At 41.1% G+C, this 19,699-nt stretch overlaps 1 protein-coding gene across 3 annotated transcripts in view; it reads left to right on the forward strand.

Annotated features, from left to right (window-relative positions):
- tnrc6c2 (trinucleotide repeat containing adaptor 6C2) overlaps positions 1 to 11,121 on the forward strand; it is a 54,510-nt gene extending 43,389 nt beyond the window's left edge. For all 3 annotated transcript variants that reach the window (XM_026303642.1, XM_026303643.1, XM_026303644.1), the window contains 7 exons: positions 27 to 191; positions 1,062 to 1,253; positions 1,621 to 1,770; positions 3,975 to 4,190; positions 5,081 to 5,154; positions 5,483 to 5,622; positions 6,245 to 11,121. In XM_026303642.1, the coding sequence (XP_026159427.1) occupies positions 27 to 191; positions 1,062 to 1,253; positions 1,621 to 1,770; positions 3,975 to 4,190; positions 5,081 to 5,154; positions 5,483 to 5,622; positions 6,245 to 6,590 (1,283 nt within the window). In that variant the 3' untranslated portion in view covers positions 6,591 to 11,121. The remainder of the gene's footprint in view (positions 1 to 26; positions 192 to 1,061; positions 1,254 to 1,620; positions 1,771 to 3,974; positions 4,191 to 5,080; positions 5,155 to 5,482; positions 5,623 to 6,244) is intronic.
- Positions 11,122 to 19,699: the final 8,578 nt, after the last annotated feature.

Consider the following 19,699-nt stretch of genomic DNA (forward strand, 5'->3'; position numbering starts at 1 on the left):
TTAATGAACTGTTTTTGTGTGTGCAGCTGGACTGAATCCAAACATGAATGTAAACTGCATGGAGGTTGGGGGTCTCTCCCTAAAGGAGCCCCCTCAGCCCCAATCCCGCCTGTCCCAGTGGACACACTCAAACTCCATGGACAACCTCTCTGGCAACTCCTCAAACATGGAGAACAACCTCAGTAAACACGGTACGTTGGAGAATATCATGGGCAGACACGTGCGCGCGCACACACACACACACACACACACACACATCCAAACACAGACATGCAGCAATCAAGTACAAATACAAATGAAATCATCTTTACTATAAACATTTTATAGGAAGCTCTACAGTGAGGTTATCCTTTACATAAATTCCCATGACATCTTAAATAACTACATATTACACAGATTCTTTACACTCCCCTTGCACATTTGTTGTGTTAATAGGCAGTTGCTATGTTGTTATTCAAATTGTGAGGAAAAATATAATTCTGTCAGTACACCTAGCAGTTCAGTGTCAGCCACCCACCCTCATACTTTTGGGCTTCTTGCAGTTGTCAGAAACCATTTCGTAGTGCATCTTTTTCACACATTTTGACTGCAAGCTCATTTTCAGCAAAGAATCTCACAGTCAGAAGCACCTGAGGTGTCAGAGTTCCCACCCAAATTTCTGTCTACATGTCCACACACATTGAGCGCAAACAGCCACATGCCAAAACACATTTGAATTAAGTAAATAGCAAACTGACACTCAATTGTTGTTGCACTACACTTTTCATGTTATAGCATCTGATATCATTTTTTCTCTCACATTTTGTCAGAATAGTGTATACTCAGCACTTAAGATATGAGCAGACTTGTTTCCTTTCTGTGTGCAATGGAAATAAGTATTGATTTTATTGAAAGACAATCGATGAAATACCTCAAACTGATGTCATAAATAGAAGTGAGTCATACAACAAAATTTCTATAAACTGACTGAAAAAGGAACTGTGTGTTGTGTGTGAATTTTACACCATAGTTTGGTTACACTAAATTCAATCTGGTCTCTTATTGGTGCTTGTATATGTCAGGTGCCATATCTGCTGCCTCTACCCTGGGCCCCCCTGGGAAGCCTCCCCAGCTGGAGGACTCATACAGCCCTTACAATCTAATATCCAGTTCTGAGTCCCCCACCAGCCCCCTGGTGCCACCAGACAGCTGGGGCCAGGGCAAGAGCCCCAATGAAAAAATCTCCAATGGGACCAACATTAACTGGCCCCCAGGTGAGGATAAAATGTTAAAGCTGGTCATTTTTGTCATCATGTAGTCTTTTTCTGAATCTTTCTTTAGTCTTCCACACAGTTACATCATGTTTTATAGTTTTATAGCTTCTAAGTATCCTAAGAGGGGTGGGAGTTGAGCATTAAACTCTAAGCATTGACTGAAAAGGAGCATTTACGCACTACAAAAAGAGGTACTTAAAAACAGGAACTGAGTAATTTAATAGTTTCTGCAGCGATTGCATCATCATCAAGAATAATTATGAAGAAAGCTGTGGTGTGAATTGTTTCAACTGTGAGGAAGTCATGTGATGGCAGTTCCTTAACATCTGATCTTGTTCTTTTAATCTTCAATCTTGTCTCCCTTTAGAGTTCTGCCCAGGTGTGCCATGGAAGGGTCTTCAGAACATTGACCCTGAGAATGACCCCAACATGACCCCTGGCAGCGTCCCCAGTGGTCCCACCATCAACACCAACATTCACGACGTCAACCGATACCTGCTGCGGGACAGGAATGGAGGTATGAGCAGAAGCAAGGTCTCAAACATCAGTTTGAAAATACATCTACATTAAGCCTGGCACATTCAAAAAGTGTTTTCATTCCAAAACTACATGCACCTATACTACCGCTAGGTGTTTCTGCCTGTTTACGTACATGTGTATTAAAACACCAAAACAGGTAATTCTCTTCCTACTGCGCAAGCGTCAAGCACAGAAAAACAAGCCACAGACAAAAACAACCTTGAACCAATATATATAATATATATTTATTTTTAACCCTCTGGGGTCTGAGGGGGTTTTTGGGGCCTGGACAAATTTTGACATGTCCTGACATTTGTGCTTTTTTCAGTGTCTTTTAAACATATTAATGTCTAAAGTCTAATAACACTGTAATCAGCACAAAATTGGCTACAATAATATGTGAGCAGCGAGTTTATACATGATTGTGTTTTTGAGAAAACAAGTGTTTATGCATGGTTAGTGAAAAACTACAATTTTTTACTCACTGAAATAAGACCATAAAACACAAACAGAACATTGGTTCACAAGACTTTGGAGACCTGCATGTTGTAGGCTAAAGTGTTTACTTCAGAGTGCTGTGAATGTCATCTTGTTCACACATTCACAGTAAACAATACACTGATTTAAATTTTCTAAGACACTTTTTGTCCAGAAAGGCCATATGCAAGAGGGTGTGTCTGAGGATGAATAGTCATGTGATTTACCTGAGAACACAAAAGACGCACTGAACGACCAGACAAAGGCGCGCATAATGAGCCTTTCAGTCAATGTAGATGGGACGGATTAGTGCTGTACAATACAAAACAATGAGGAGCCAAACGATCCTCATTTGAGTTAAAATCAGTGTTTTTACTCTGAGGACAAGCTAAACTATTTGTCTCTGTGTGGAATACAAGAAGCGCTTCATCATGTCCGTGACGCTCTATCATTGAAACGCGCAGAAAAAGTGAGTAAATTCTATGATGAAGTTTGATATTTTGTGTCATTTCTCGGGGGCGTGCACATATTTACCTGGTTCACCTGAGATTATTTACATGTTAACAGTGGACAGTGTACAAGGCGGGACCTCATTACCTGTAATGAGGTGAGACAGGAAAAAACGGACTTCTCCTTACGTTCATACGGATTAAATAAAAAGTGATGATTTGTTTTTGACTTGAATTGTTTCACTCAAAAGAAAACATTTCAAGCTTTCTAGCCATATAATTCTTATTTTTATGAGCCAAGTATTCGCTGAGATTCTGGTTGTTTTATTTACGCGTCTGTGAAGAGAAATGGCAGAGACAGAAAAGTCCGAGAGCGCACCCTGTCGGCTTTCTTTATTTAAAAAAAGCACCACGTTTTGTTGTTATTATGATGGTATACCACTAAAACTAGACCCTTTACAGATTTGAATGATATACTTCTTTTATCTGTACGATCAGAATTGACGGAGTAATTTAAGTTTGTTTCGGCCTTATCAGGAAAAGATGCGTCAAAACGCGCCGGTGCGTGCGTCGACCCCAGAGGGTTAACATACTGGAGTAATTTCATTTCTAACACCAAAAATATAAGAATTCTTTTTTTTTCCTTTGCCTTTGCAACACTATTACTCTGCAACCACATTTAGCCACTTCCCCAGCTCTTCCACTTCAGAATGGCCTCCACTGCCTCCACCCAGCAGTGACTGGCCATTCAGTGGCTACTCTAGCTCTTTCTCCTCTGATGGAGGTACCTCAGGTACACATCCACAGTGTCTGCCCTCCATGTGTGGATCTCTAAACCTCTCCCCAGCCACATGGGGGCTCCCATAGCCTTAAATATAGCAGTACAAGACTGTCTTATGTTCTTTACTCACACCTACTCACCCTCTGTCCTGTTTTTACGACCCTTTGTATTCCAGTCCCACCTAAACAGAGAGCACCTTTACTGACACTGTGATAGCAACATCAGTGTCAACCATCTGTGCCTCTTTGACCTAACCCACAAAAAAACAAGCTTCCCTCCAGCTAGTCATGGCACACCCTGTTTTTTGTGCTTCAGAAAAAAAATGTATCAAGATTTAACTTCTGATTGTCATGTGGTTAGTGGTTTGCACTGCTGTTTGACATGTTCCTTTTTGACATTTACTACTCCATCTTATTCTGTCCTCACATCCTTTTCTGTGATTCGCTGTTCTCTCAACCATCCTGTCTCCCCATCTTCTCTCCATGTACTATAAAGGTAAACTGTCTGACATGAAGTCCACCTGGTCCCCAGGGCCCATCTCCCAAACCCCGGCCTCTCTCTCCCATGAGCTGTGGAAAGTGCCCCAGGGGCCACGCAGCACCACAGCTCCTTCTAGACCCCCACCAGGTCTCACCAATACCAAGCACTCCTCCACCTGGGGTGGAAACTCGCTGGGCCTGGCCCAAGGCTGGAGTGGCTCCTACTCCTCTGGTGAGCACTTTTCTCTGAATCATAAAGCCCTTATCTGAATTCTGTTACAAGCACTGCACATAAGTGAGTGGAAGTGATCTCAGTCGTTTTTTCTCCTAAGATGGACAAGATTTCCTAAAATAGCTTTTTCTAACCAGTTACAATATATGTTCATTAGGTTTTGAAGAAACAAAAAACCTGTTTGTTTTTTTCCTGAAATTGCTGTATTCTCATCTGCCACATGTGTAGTAACTGAAGATATTTCAGTAAATCTTGAATTGGCAACTTTCACTAAAGCAAAATCCCAGATGTCACTGTCTCCATAATGTCGACCACAACCAGCAAGCACAGATGTGACAGAGGATGCAATAGGTGTGGCATAGCTCACAGCTGCGGTTGTGTGCTCTTAGCACTCACTTTGTAAATGCTGCTCGAACGCACCCTGCTAAACTGACATCTTGAGGTTTACTGGCTCTGAAAGCAGCCACATTTAAACTTGACATACATGACCTTGTTTTGACATGACATGTCCACATTCGTGCAAACCGAGAAGCGAACAGTGTTTTCGGTCACGAAGCTGAGAATGTGTAAAAAAAAAAAAAAAACCACTTGGTGGAAGGCGTCACATTTTCAGCGCATAGAGCTTTTGTAACTGATAATGTGTTTAAAAACCATCATGTTTTGGGGTTTTTTTGGCATCTGCATACTGTCACTTAAAATATGTTGCAAACTGTGTTTCAGTTTGGGAGATAGTTTTACAGGTTTCTTTTGCCCATTGCTTGCTTTTAATTTTAACAGTGAGCCAAATGTAAGCAGAATATCTTGTAGTAATAAAATCACTTCAATATTACCTTTTCCCCATTAAAATACTTGATGCTAATGATATCTTTGATTATGTCTTTATTTTACAGAGGGAACCACCTGGAGCACTGACAGCTCCAGCAGGGCCAGCAGCTGGCTGGTGCTGCGAAATCTCACCCCACAAGTACGTACCCTGTGCTGCTGTGTCTCGCTCAATTGAAGTCACATTATGTAATGACTAAAGGTAGCATGTGAACATTAGTAATCCAAAGATAGATTTCCTAATGCATTCATGCCAAGTCTTAAAATAAAAATCTACTCTACTACCCAAAATAACAAATATGATTTTGTGCTTTTAGTTTACTGTGATAGACTTGCATTGTATTTATTTAATTGTAGTGATTGCACTATAGGGTGGACAGTGACAATAAATATGAAATAGAAATTTACAATAGATGAATAAACTAGTGGTTTTAATTTATTTCTCACTTGTGTTTTTATCTGCGCTCCAGATTGATGGTTCAACTCTGCGGACCCTGTGCATGCAGCATGGACCCCTGATCACATTCCACCTCAACCTCACCCAGGGGAACGCCGTGGTGCGCTATAGTTCCAAGGACGAGGCCGCCAAAGCCCAGAAGTCTCTGCACATGTAAGCCTCAGCAGTGTCTCTCGTAGTCATAGCAGGCTTAGAAAACTGAAATTAGTTTTTTTCTTTTTGTTCTTTTTTCTTCTGCCTTCCTTATTTTAAAAAGCAGCTTTAAGAGAAAAAGAAAATATGAGGGATAACACTGAGGGGAAACCCCAGTGTTCCTGATTATTCACCAGTGTTTCCCCATGTTGGGAACAGCTTTTTGAAAGAAGAGTGTATTTGTGTATCTGGACAGTCACATGTAGGCTGGCGGGGCAGTCATGCTGTAGTCAGCTGTACTGCAATATTAGTGGCAGTTCTTATGAAAATGAAACACCAGTGTAGAGCCAGTTCACGGGCCTGTTTTATTTGATGTGTCCCTCATTTTGTTTTGTTAGTGATGAAACCTACTCCCACTAGTAGAAAAGGGAACAAAATGCAAGACATATGACCCACTTTTTATTTTCACCAGCATGAAATGTGGCTGCAGCTGAGCACGCAAGCACCATCAAGCCCTAAATAAATACTAGCATCTGCTTGGAGTGTGTCAGTGTTTACACAGAGATTAACACTCTTACGTTGCTAAGTTTGTGGTTGACTTTTTATTGTGTGACCAATAATTTCCTCCTCTGTCTTCTCTAAGGTGTGTGCTTGGAAACACCACCATCCTGGCAGAGTTTGCTGGCGAGGAGGAGGTGAACCGCTTCTTTGCACAAGGCCAGTCGCTAGGGGCAAACACCACTAGCTGGCAGGCCAACCCGGGAACCAATCAAAACCGCATGGGCGGGGCGGCACAGTCCCACACAATTGGCCAGTGGAGTGGTGGTGGTGGAGGAAAGGCCAGCGGAAGCGACATGCTGTGGAGTGGGGTGCCCCAGTACTCTAGTCTGTGGGGGCCACCGAGCGGAGAGGACGCCCGTGTGATCGGGAGCCCCACCCCCATTAACACCCTGCTGCCCGGAGATCTGCTGAGTGGAGAGTCCATGTAGGATGATGCCACTACACACTAACCAGCCAGCCCACCACCCTGTCATGTAAGCCATCAGTGGAGGGTGGGGTGGGAAAAAATACAAAAAAAATTCAGTATGAACAGGAGCAAAACCCAAACAAATCATGTGGCGATAATCAGTATCAATTTGAACTGTGAATCGTGAATCAGAAGGCCAGAGTCCCCACCACGCAGACTGCTGACTCCAGTCCTTCTGTTTTACTTTTGTCCTAATTTTGATTTGGTTTACCTTTTTTGTAGAAAAAGGCATTTTTTCTTTTCATATTTTTGAAATGCATCATACAATACAGACTGAAATGAGACACACAAAGAAATCTTTGTGTTTTTAGTGTTTCCGTAAGTATACAAGACATTGTGTGTGTGAAGTGTTCGTAGGAGAAGCAATCAAAGCTGCCATCCGAGACTTTCCTTTCCCCTCCAAAAAAAGTTATCCCAAAATAAGACTTAAAATGACCATTCCCAGCGTGTCCATGGCCAATGATGTGGTTCAAAGACCTTTACTGGTTATGTTAATGTTTGTTTTTCAGCACTAAAATTAGCCTTAAGTGCTCTCTGGCCCAGGTCCTTCCCAAGCCGCCTTTTTTAGTTTGTTTTGGAACTGAAGAAATAGCTGAAATCTTGCACAAATTCATCTCTGAGCCAGCAAGTGGTACAGGACATGGCTGGCGACCAACTCTGTCACCGGGCAGTGAGAAGGCCTGGCCACATGTCTGGCCCTACCAATCATCAGCTTCATTTGTTTTATTTGTTTCCTCAAAGGGAATGACACAGCTGTTAAATTTTCTTTATTAATAGGCTTAGATCCAAGTTATTTTTTTTTATCACAAGATATAAGCTGAGAGAAGATTGTCAACCTTGCTGCGTCGCTGTTTCCATACATGACTGTGTGTCAGGTGGCACCTAATCATTACCCTTCAACTTGGAGCCCAGTTGCTTACATTTGCTCTGTTGAATTTTCTGATTTGCTATGAAGCCCAGCGGCCTGTATGGTCAGCCAGTTTTCAGCATACAAAAAAAAAAACAAAAAAAAAAACAATTTCATCTTTATGTGACCGTTACATTGTGCAATACACACCATAGATCTTTCTTCCGTCCACACCGGAGCTGGTTTCCCTTTTCTTTTTTTTGTTTTTCTTGTTGCTGATCGCAGCAAAAGACTGGAACTTCAAAAACTTTACCCCTTTTAAAAACTTGGATTACCCCCAGACTGCCAGTCCCTCTGAAACTGTTGGGAAAACTCTGCAAAGAGGAAGAAGCAGCTGTTGAACTGTGCATGCAGCAAACTGTACTAAGGAATGAAACCGGGCACGCAACAATGCACACTTCCTCTCTGCGTGCCACAGCCACACCCAACAGAGACTGAATCCACAGTGGGATCGGATGGCTCTGGGTATCTGGCACAAAACCAAATAAGAGGGGTTTCTCCTAATGCAGTAAACCTACGAGTGTTTCTTGCGTTTGGTACTGTACAAACAGAAGATACTAAGACTTTTATAAATTCAAAGGGATTTATCATAGCACTTATGACAAGCAAATCGCTTCAACTGCAATCCAATAAATCAAAAAGGAGCATCAAAAACCTCAAAAAATACAAAAAAAGCTCTTTTATGTACTGTATCTATTCCTTGGAAACGTCTCTGCCGTTCCTCTGGTAGCAGGATGAAGAGAAACAAAACTGAAATGTACTATTGGACTTTTGAGGGAGAAAACCTGCAGTCTATGATTTTATTTTTCTTCTTTGAACTATATCAAAGTAAATATCACTGTTACTCCAAATGTTTAGCCTTCTTCTGTTCAGAGGCAACAGGCTTGTAACGTCAGCTGTCTCCGATACCCGCTGGCCAGTCAGCCAGTCGGTCTGTGAGCGAGTCAGAGTGCGGTGGGGAGAGGGAGCGTCCACTGAGTGCCTCTGTGCTGTGGTCCTCTGGGTGTTGAGCGGCAGTCCCATAGTGCAGCACTTCCCCCTGGGCTCCGCTTGAACCTCCCTCAGTCTGGCAAGAAAGCGGCTCGTCCAAGACTGGCAAATCACGGCTCGTCGCCAAACTCGGCATTTCAGTTGAGGGCCCGCCACCACTCGACCCTGCTGTCGTCCAGCCCTCTCCCCCAGTTTTTTGACACAAAGATCACTTTAGCTGGAAGATGTTATAGTCATATTTCTGGAATTTTTGCCAGTGTACGTTTTTGTAAAGATCATTTGACTTTGTTTTTTCCAGTGTGTTCTGTTGTTATTTTTGTCTACATGCAGTGGTCTACAAAATACTGGCTGCTGAACTAGCCCTTCACTGTTTATATGCAGAAACACTTTGGTCAAAGGTGCCTCTGTATGTTCACCCTGTGTATTGAATGCAAAACGAGGATCGATACTACAGACCATTATTGATTGTTTTGAATTGATCATGCTCTTGTGTTTGACAGTATTCTGTAGTACTTCCAGGTAGTCTTTTGAGATGTGTAAAAGCAGAGTGTCTCAGACGGGGTGTGAGTGTTTGTCGTGCCAAGCTGCTCTGCCTGCTCACAGGCTGTCCCCCCTTGCCCTTTTTTTTTTAGCTGCTACGCTAGAACCTTCTCCTCCTCCTCCTCCTCCTCCTCAACTGGACCCAGTAGCCCTCCCCTGACCAGGCACCAACAGGCCCTCGTATCTGTTTCTATGCAAAAGACTAGAGGCTGGGGCCCTTTACAGTATGCCAACCCTGACATGGGAATGAGCACTCCTCCCAGGGCTTGGCAAACCCCAACATTTGTCCCCGGTTCGCTCCTGTCAGCACTTCAGAATGGCCGCCTTTTCTGTAAAGTCAGGCTAAGCCTGCAGAACACTGTCGTATGCTGAAGTCCGAACACTTCATCAAAGGTCGGCCTTTCTCTGTGCGCTGAAGACACTTCTGTCCAGCTTGATCTCAGGGTAGGGGAGTTGATGATACCAAGTATGAGATGCAGCTCTCCATATCTGTTGTTCTACTGTGAGAGCGAAGTCTGAAATTAAAAGGCCATCTGTGCAGCAATATGTACAGACCTCATGCCTCGATCTTGATCCTAATTGGAAGGGAAAGGCTTGTATTGGATTCTTTTTTTTTTTTTTTTTTTTTAAAGGTGGTCTATCAGTTCTGTTTAGGGGACACTTAATGCATGTAAAGATGCCAATGTAATGTGCCAATATAAATTTGCTCTGTCATACTGTATCTTGATAGAGCACACCTCTGTATGGATGAGCTTTGATAAACTTTGCAGAGGGTGCAGGGGGGGGGGCAGGAGGGATCAAACCAATGGCCGACAGCATCACACCCTTTAATGACTGAGATCGTTTGATTTGGGGTTTTTTTTCATGCTCTTGTGGGGAATGCCTCATGCAAAGGAGAAAATCTTTACTCAGTTGGGGGTTCAAAGTTTGCTACGGTGCACAGTTGATGATGGGTAATCCCGGGTACATATTTTTTTAAAACCAAAAATGAAATTGCATTTTAACATCATTTTTATGAAGTTTGACATAAAAAGCTTACAAAATGTTAAAAAATCTAAATGAAAAAAAAAAAAAGATCTATAATATGTTAAAGCTCTGCACTTCTAGCTGAAACGTCTCCGGTCATCAGCCTCTACTACCACCATCTAAAGGAGTCGACTGGTGGTCGGGGTGCCTTTTTGTGGATGCTGTATTTATCTTGTTTTTATGTTTGTGTCCTGCTCAAAGCAGGTCCACTGAACTGTACATTTCCACAGACCCAGATGGCTTGGGCCCACTGTATCAGCCTCACTCCCCCCAGTCTGATTCAGCAGGAGGGATGAGGTACATTTCAAAAGGTACAAAGTCTTAAAAACATTTTAAAAAAAAGTTTAAAAAATTTTTAGAAAATACACAAGAAAACGGGAAAAGGCTACCTTTCAGGACTTGCAGTCCTGCAGCACACACGCAAAAATCACTATTGCCTGTTTCTGTAACTGCCTTGATCCAAGCTCAGACAGACCCAATAGCCGAGGACCTCCCAGCATCCTGTACTAACTGGAGAACCCTGACAGTGAAGGGGGTTTCCTATGCTGCACCAGCATCGAGAGGCTCTCCTCTCTACAGCTCTGTTCTAGATAACAGTATATATGTATACACTACACACACGCACACTTGTATATACATATAGAATATGTATATACAATCCATGAGTATGACGTGTGGTATCACCTCTTCAGACTTCTTGGATCGTAACCTCTGAAACTTTTCATTTTTGTTTGAAAGGTCTTGGTTTAATACAACTGAAAATGAGCAATATGCATTTTCCCCGCAAATAAGTGACACAAAGGAAAAAATTTGGGTCAAGTAGAAACTGATACTTGATTGACTGAGCTATGTCTATTGAGTTGGATATGCACATTCTGGTTTTGATGACATATTACAGTACTCTGAAGTGCTTGTACTGTATATATGTGTATTTGTTAATTAACCTGTCTAAAAAGGCCCAACCTGAATTACCTGGTTTATTGCATAAATATAGCCAGTTGATTTAAAAAAAAAAAAAAAAAAAAAAAAATCACAAAACATATCAAACAAAACAAAATATTGAACACAAATACTTGAATCATGCAGCGCCAATAACGTAATGTGAAGTCAGTAATTCTTTTTTGTTCTCTACATCTGACAGGTACACTTGGGGGCTTTTTAGAGAATATCAGAAATGTATTGCATTAAATTACAAATACAAAATCTTTGGGGAAAAAATGCAGAATTCATTTTAGATGTGTGCTTGAAAGTCAGATGTTTGTATGAATGTGTGCGTAAGAAACTGTGTGTGTACAGGGCACATTGCCTGCTGTTCCACTCATTATGTTATATGTTGTCTTTTTCGTCATCATTTTGTTAAAAACTATTCTAATATACATTGTTATAATCTTCTAACGTTGCACTGAGTGTCTTCTACCCCTCACTCAGCTAATCGTAAATAAACGAGTCTAAGTACAGAGGGGAGATGGTGACAATTCATGTGTACATGTTTACTCAAGGACTTAATGGATTTTTTTCATTCTATCTGTAAAAAGTTTATCTACCTTATAGTGGCTTTTATTGTGGAATAATCCAATACATGGATTATTATTGAGTATTGCACCATTTTGTTCCAGTTATACAAAAAAATGGAAGAAAAAAATAAAAAGGAAGAAGTACAAAAAAAATCTAAAAAAACAAAAGAGAAAAAAAAGAACTGTGGCCATAGATAGCTGTAGAAGGACTAGTAATCCCTATGTTAACTTCATGGAAAAATGGAAAGGGATAAAGTGTGGGAGGTGAGTTTGTTACAAGACTCATTTCAGAGGTGCCTATCTTTTCTGTTGTTTTGCAAAAGCCACCTGTCGTTTACAAGCATTTCATTTGTCTGAAATTCAAGGAGTTTTATAACAGGAATGTTATATAAAGATATATATAAAAATTAAACTTCATCCACATCTTCCATCAAATATGGACATGAAAATCTTGCAAAATGAAGATTTATGCTACTTTCAGAACTCTGGGATTGATCAGTGTTGTGTCATGTTTCAGTTTTTTAAATTCTCTTTCCGTGTCGACAGACTATCTCTGTATGTATTGAGTTGTGATTTTTATGTTTTCTGCAAGCGATGCAGTTTGCTCACTATCTTGCACACTCATAAAAGATGTGGATTTTGTCTCAGGAAGGCCAGGGTTCCAGATACCAACTCCATCATTTCTAGGTTTAATGTTTGTGTGGTTAAGGGGGGGGAAAAAGCAACAGAAAATAAGTAAAGTCCAAGAAAGCACTGAAGATTATGAGTTCAACAGAATATTCTTTAAAAAAACAAAAAAATGTTCGTAGCAAGTTACATATTTACCAAATAATGCTGAGACTCAACTTTGAAAAAGTTAAGTGCTTTACATGTGAAATCTAAGTGAAATTTGCTTTACATTTAAATAGTGGTAAATGGTTTGTCACAGAGACAGAAGATGCATTTGTATGCTTTGACATTGTTCTTTAAGTTTCAAGAGCATTTGTGCAAGAATTTTTTGGTTTGTTTTTTGTTTCCAAACATATTTCTTGTCTGTTACCTTCTATGTTCCCTTGACAGGTATTAAATAGCTGAGAGATTTCTTAACATGTAACAGATGGTTTCAGAGACATGTTCAAGTGGAGGAATAAAGCTGGTTTTTAAAGGATCATGATCTATGCACAAGTGGGAGGGAAGAGTTCAAGCCCCACAGTTTTACCTGTGGGTGGGGCATTTGTCAACTCAGACTCTGGGATTCAGGGTTTGATGTAGGGTTGTTCTTGTTTTCTCTTGCTCAAATTTCCTCTACTTTTGTCCCCCCCACCCCCCACCCCCACCCCCACCCCCCTTCTCATGGTTACCGTCATCTAATGTTTTAGCAAAACTTTACATTGCGTTGCCATGCTGTGTAAACCTCAACCAATGAGCGCTTATCCTTCTGCTAAAGCACTGTGGGTTGTACTGAAAAAAAAGCCCATGACTTTTAAGGCTGTCTGTTTTTTTAAGAGGAGGGTGGGTGGGGGAATGGGGATACTTTGCCTTTGCCTTTCTCTTCACTTTTGGAAAAAAAAAAACATTAAGGAAAAATGTCTGTAACTGAAATACAAAGTTGTGGCTTTTAATGTTGTTCTTTCTCTCCTAATAGAATGTGATTGTTAAGGACATGCACCGGAAAAAAATGTTTCCATGGAATATGGAACTTCTTTCGGACTATATTAATAAATTGCAAATTTTCTTGGCTGTCACTGGGTGTCATCTTTTTTTTTAATTGGATTGCTAGTTTGTTTCACAATGATTTCAAAGTCATTTTGTTTGGATGCATGCGAAGTATAAGTGCAATTGTGTATTGCAGTTTGGACTCAAGTTTATCCCTGTTAATGTTGTGTTTCTACTACAATTTTCATTAATTCAATTCAATTCAATTTTATTTGTATAGCGCCAAATCACAATACAAATCATCTCAAGGCACTTTACAAGAACTAAAACTAAAAACCCAACAATTCCCTTATGAGCAAGCACTTGGTGACAGTGGAGAGGAAAAACTCCCTTTAATGGAAGAAAAAACCTCCAGCAGAACCGGGCTCAGTTTGGGCGGCCATCTGCCTCGACCGGTTGGGGTGAGTGGATAGAGCAGAGAGAAAAGAACAGCAACAATAAACAACAAATAGACACTGCAGGTTGGTGGGACCAGTAACTGCACATCAGCGATATACAGCTCCAGGACCAGGGACACCTGCAGAAGGTACAGAGAGAACTGAGAGAGAGGGAGAGAGCACAAACTAGGGGAGAGAGCACAAGGTTAGTAAGATTCAATGGTGGAATATACATGTGAGGGGGGGAGGAGAGGAAGAGAGGGGAGGGGAAGGGAAAGGGGGGGTGGGGTTAGGGTAGGGAAGCTCAGTGCACCAATGGTCCTCGGGCAGTCTAGGCCTAAAGCAGCATAACTAAGGGATGGTTCAGGGTTGCCTGAAGCCAGCCCTAACTATACGCTTTGTCAAAGAGGAAGGTTTTAAGTCTAGCCTTAAAAGTACAGAGAGTGTCTGCCTCCTGAACCCAGACTGGGAGCTGGTTCCACAGGAGAGGAGCTTGATAACTAAAGGCTCTGCCTCCCATTCTGCTTTTGGAAACTCTGGGAACCACAAGTAGACCTGCACTCTGAGAGCGAAGTGGTCTATTGGGATAATATGGTACTATGAGGTCTTTGAGGTTTGAAGGAGCTTGATTATGAAGGGATTTGTATGTGAGAAGAAAGATTTTAAATTCTATTCTATATTTTACAGGGAGCCAATGAAGAGAAGCCAATATGGGAGAAATATGATCTCTCTTGCTAGTTCCTGTCAGGACTCTGGCTGCGGCATTCTGGATTAATTGGAGGCTTTTTATGGAGATATAGGGACATCCAGATAGTAATGAGTTACAGTAATCTAGCCTTGAGGTAACAAATGCATAGACTAGTTTTTCTGCATCATTTTGAGACAGGATGTTCCTAATTTTGGAAATGTTGCGCAGGTGAAAGAATGCAGTTCTAGAGATTTGTTTTATGTGAGAGTTAAAGGACATGTCCTGGTCAAAAATAACTCCAAGGTTTTTTACAGTAGTGCTAGAGGCCAGGGTTATGCCATCTAGAGTAGCTATAATTTGAGAAAAGTTATTTCTGAGATTTTTTGGCCCAAATATAATAACTTCTGTTTTCTCCGAGTTTAAAAGTAAAAAGTTACTGGTCATCCAGGCCTTTATGTCAGTTAGACAGGCTTGAAGTCTGGTTAACTGGTTTGTGTTAACAGGTTTAATAGATAGATATAACTGAGTGTCATCTGCATAGCAGTGGTAATTAATAGAGTGCTTCCTAATGACATATCCTAAAGGAAGCATGTACAGGGTGAACAGAATCGGTCCTAGCACGGAGCCTTGTGGAACTCCATAACTAACTTTTGTTCGTGTGGAAGGTTCATCATGGACATGAACAAACTGGAATCTGTCCGATAATAGGATTGGAACCACTTTAACGCTGTTCCTCTGATACCAATCACATGCTCCAGTCTCTGTAATAAGATGTTGTGGTCAATGGTGTCGAATGCTGCACTAAGGTCTAGGAGGACAAGTATTGAAACAAGTCCATTATCTGAGGCTAAGAGAAGATCGTTGGTAACTTTCAACAGTGCTGTTTCTGTACTATGATGTGCTCTAAATCCTGATTGAAAATCTTCAAATAGTTCATTCCTGTGTAAGTGGTCTGATAGCTGCTTAGCAACAGCTTTTTCTAGGATTTTAGAAATAAATGGCAGGTTGGATATTGGTCTATAATTAGCCAAGACTCCTGGATCAAGACTAGGCTTTTTGAGTAAAGGTTTGATTACTGCAGTCTTAAAGGCCTGTGGTACGTAGCCTGATACTAGAGATAAATTTACCAAGTCCAATAAAGATGAGTTCATTAATGGCAGGGTGTCTTTAAGCAGTCTAGTCGGGATGGGGTCTAAGAGACACGTTGATGATTTCGATGAAGCAACTACTGATGTAAATTCAGAGAGATCTATGGGAGAGAAGCAGTCTAAACATAACTGAGGTCCTACAGATGATTCAAGAGCTACTGTAGTAAAAGATTCATTTATTGCAGGTATAGGAAGCATCTGCTGAATTTTATCTCTAATAGTTGTGATTTTATTTGTAAAGAAACTCATAAATTCATCACTGCTGAGAGCTAAGGGAACACTGGGCTCAACAGAGCTGTGACTTTTTGTCAGCCTGGCTACAGTGCTGAAAAGAAACCTGGGATTGTTCTTATTTTCCTCTATTAGTGATGAATAGTATGCAGTTCTGGCTTTACGGAGAGCTTTTTTATATGTTAGTAGACTGTTTTTCCAGGCTAGAAAAATTTCCTCTAAGTTTGTGGAACGCCACTTCCTTTCCCCTGTACATGCTTCCTTTAGGATATATCATTAGGAAGCACTCTATTAATTACCACTGCTATGCGGATGACACTCAGTTATATCTATCTATTAAACCTGTTAACACAAACCAGTTAACCAGACTTCAAGCCTGTCTAACTGACATAAAGGCCTGGATGACCAGTAACTTTTTACTTTTAAACTCGGAGAAAACAGAAGTCATTATATTTGGGCCTAAAAATCTCAGAAATAACTTTTCTAAAATTATAGCTACTCTAGATGGCATAGCCCTGGCCTCCAGCACTACTGTAAAAAACCTTGGAGTTATTTTTGACCAGGACATGTCCTTTAACTCACACATAAAACAAATTTCTAGAACTGCATTCTTTCACCTGCGCAACATTTCCAAAATTAGGAACATCCTGTCTCAAAATGATGCAGAAAAACTAGTCCATGCGTTTGTTTCCTCAAGGCTAGATTACTGTAACTCATTACTATCTGGATGTCCTAATATCTTAATAAAAAGCCTCCAATTAATCCAGAATGCCGCAGCCAGAGTCCTGACAGGAACTAGCAAGAGAGATCATATTTCTCCTATATTGGCTTCTCTTCATTGGCTCCCTGTAAAATATATAATAGAATTTAAAATCCTTCTTCTCACATACAAATCCCTTCATAATCAAGCTCCTTCATACCTTAAAGACCTCATAGTACCATAATATCCCAATAGACCACTTCGCTCTCAGAGTGCAGGCCTACTTGTGGTTCCCAGAGTTCTCAAAAGCAGAATGGGAGGCAGAGCCTTTAGCTATCAAGCTCCTCTCCTGTGGAACCAGCTCTCAGCCTGGGTTCAGGAGGCAGACACTCTCTGTACTTTTAAGGCTAGACTTAAAACCTTCCTCTTTGACAAAGCATATAGTTAGGGCTGGCTTCAGGCAACCCTGAACCATCCCTTAGTTAGTTATGCTGCTATAGGCCTAGACTGCCCGAGGACCATTGGTGCACTGAGCTCCCCTACCCCCCCCCCCCCCTTCTCTCGCACCTCATGTATATTCCACCATTGAATGTTACTAACCGTGTGCACTCTCTCTCCCCTAGTTTGTGCTCTCTCCCTCCCTCTCTCTCTCTCTCTCTCTGTACCTTCTGCAGGTGTCCCTGGTCCTGGAGCTGTTTATCGCTGATGTGCAGTTACTGGTCCCACCAACTTGCAGTGTCTATTTGTTGTTTATTGTTGCTGTTCTTTTCTCTCTGCTCTATCCACTCACCCCAACCGGTCGAGGCAGATGGCCGCCCAAACTGAGCCCGGTTCTGCTGGAGGTTTTTTTCTTCCGTTAAAGGGAGTTTTTCCTCTCCACTGTCGCCAAGTGCTTGCTCATAAGGGAATTGTTGGGTTTTTAGTTTTAGTTTTTGTAAAGTGCCTTGAGATGATTTGTATTGTGATTTGGCGCTATACAAATAAAATTGAATTGAATTGAATTGAATTTCCAGCCTTCGTGATGCCTGCTTTAAGCTACGAATATGTAAATTATACCATGGGGCTAGTCTTCTCTGATTCACTAACTTCTTTTTCAGAGGGGCTACAGAATCAAGCATTTCACGCAATGAGGTTACAGCGCTGTCAACAATATGATCAATTTGGTAGGGAGTGGGATTGAAGCAGCTGCCCTCCACTATGTTTATACTTGGCATAGACGTAAATAAAGATGGAATCATTTTCTTAAATTTATTAACAGCGTTGTCGGATAAACATCTGCTGTAGTGGAATTTTCTTCCAAACGCTGCATGATCCATCATTTTAAATTCAAAAGTTATTAAAGAATGATCTGACAAAACAGGATTTGGGGGAAAAACTATTAGATATTCAATTTCGATGCCATAGGTCAGAACAAGATCAAGGGTGTGATTGAAACAGTGGGTGGGTTTATTAACATTTTGAATGAAACCAATTGAATCTAATATAGAATTAAATGCAATGCTGAGGCTGTTATTTTCAACATCTACATGAATGTTAAAATCTCCCACTATAATGACTTTATCTGATCTAAGCACTTAATCAGACAGGAAGTCAGGGAATTCAGTTAAAAACTCTGAGTAAGGGACAGGTGGATGGTACACAATGACAAGTAGAACTGGTTTTTGTGTTTTCCAGTTTGGATGTGAGAGACTAAGAGTGAGGCTCTCAAATGAGTTAAAATTGTTCTGAGGATGAAAGTTTAATAAGTTTGAGTGGAAGATTGTAGCTACTCTTCCACCTCGACCTGTGCTTTGAGGAACATGATAATTTTTTATGACTGAGGGGGGTTGATTCATTCATTATCATTATTGTGAACGAAAAGATTGGAGAGACGTGCTTTGTACCATTGGAAAGGCCCTCCCTGAATTAGGGTACATGCCACCCACCTGTTTTGATTGGACTTACCTACCAAAAGATACAACCAAAAATGTGTTTCACCATTGAAATGAATGGGTTAGTGTTGGGGTTAGCTTTAACTTTCGGGTTAGAGTTTGGGTTAGGGTAGGAGAGCAAAAACTAATTTCGGTACCTGTGCCGAGAACTTGCTCTGTCAATTTTTGATAGGAAGGTTGTAGAGATGTGAAAATGGGGTGTATGCCCCCATACCAGGAAGCGTTCTTTCTATTGGTCTCCCTCCTGTCTGTCTGTAACCTTGTTTGCCAGTTTCTGAGGTATATTTTTGCAGTATCTCAGGAACAGAAGGAAAGAGGCCCGCTTGGTACTGATGAAAAAGCTGTCTCGGCATTAGGGTACCCCTGTTTCAATAAGACTTTCCAACTAGAAGATATAAGTAAAAATGTGTTTCCCCATTGAAGTGAATGGGTTAGGGTTGAGCTTAAGTTTTGTTTTGGATTACGTGTTCTATCAGTGATGTTTTTGGGCCTAAATGAAGAGTTAGTCTGTGTGGTGCTGTGGGTTTTGGTAGAGGGGGAAATTCCTGTTCTTCCTCCACTCTCTCCAGGATGGTAGCTAGCATTGTGGTTATTTTTGGGGGAGATTGTGTGTTAGTAGATGAACTGTGGGCTGTTGTAGTCATAGGTATGTTTAGCGTGCCATGAAGTATGTGCAGTTGTAGTAGTAGATGGGTGAGTGCATGTATTTGTTTATGTATGTGTTGAGTATGTATGCCTATATTTGTAGCAGTATGTGTGAGTAGGGAAATGTATGATGGCCCGGTGTGTCAGAAATGGAGATGTAGGATGGAGGCCTCAGGTTTAGCAAGCAAGCCACAGATGTTTCTTAGTCCAGCGCAGTTAATTTTATCTTGCTGCCATAATGGTGGCTTAGTCAAGCTGTGAAGAATCCTATTGTGTAGTATTGCTGAAATGGAGAGGGTTTTTCTACCTCCAGGCCCAAAAGCCTGAGAGCTACAATTGTCCTAATGTTCAGTGAATTTTTCAGTGGGTTGTTAAAAGTCTTTGAAGAGTGAATTATATATATTTGATCCAACACCAACAGTTAAAACCATAAGATTTTTTTTCTAAAGATTTAAAATGTTTAAAAGTAGAATAAAAACCATCCATCCATCCACGGAGATCTGCTGGAGCCTATCACAGCTCTCTTTCGGGTGGAAGGCAGGGGTACACCGTGGACAGGAGAATAAAAACCAATTGGACCAAATTAAAATAGAGTTATGGATTAAAGACCTGCTCCCTGCTTCTTCAGAGGGAAAAAAACACTTTGATTGGACCCAACTGTCAAAAGATATAAGCATTG

Source organism: Mastacembelus armatus, chromosome 1 (assembly GCF_900324485.2).
Source record: "Mastacembelus armatus chromosome 1, fMasArm1.2, whole genome shotgun sequence".
NCBI lineage: Eukaryota > Metazoa > Chordata > Actinopteri > Synbranchiformes > Mastacembelidae > Mastacembelus > Mastacembelus armatus.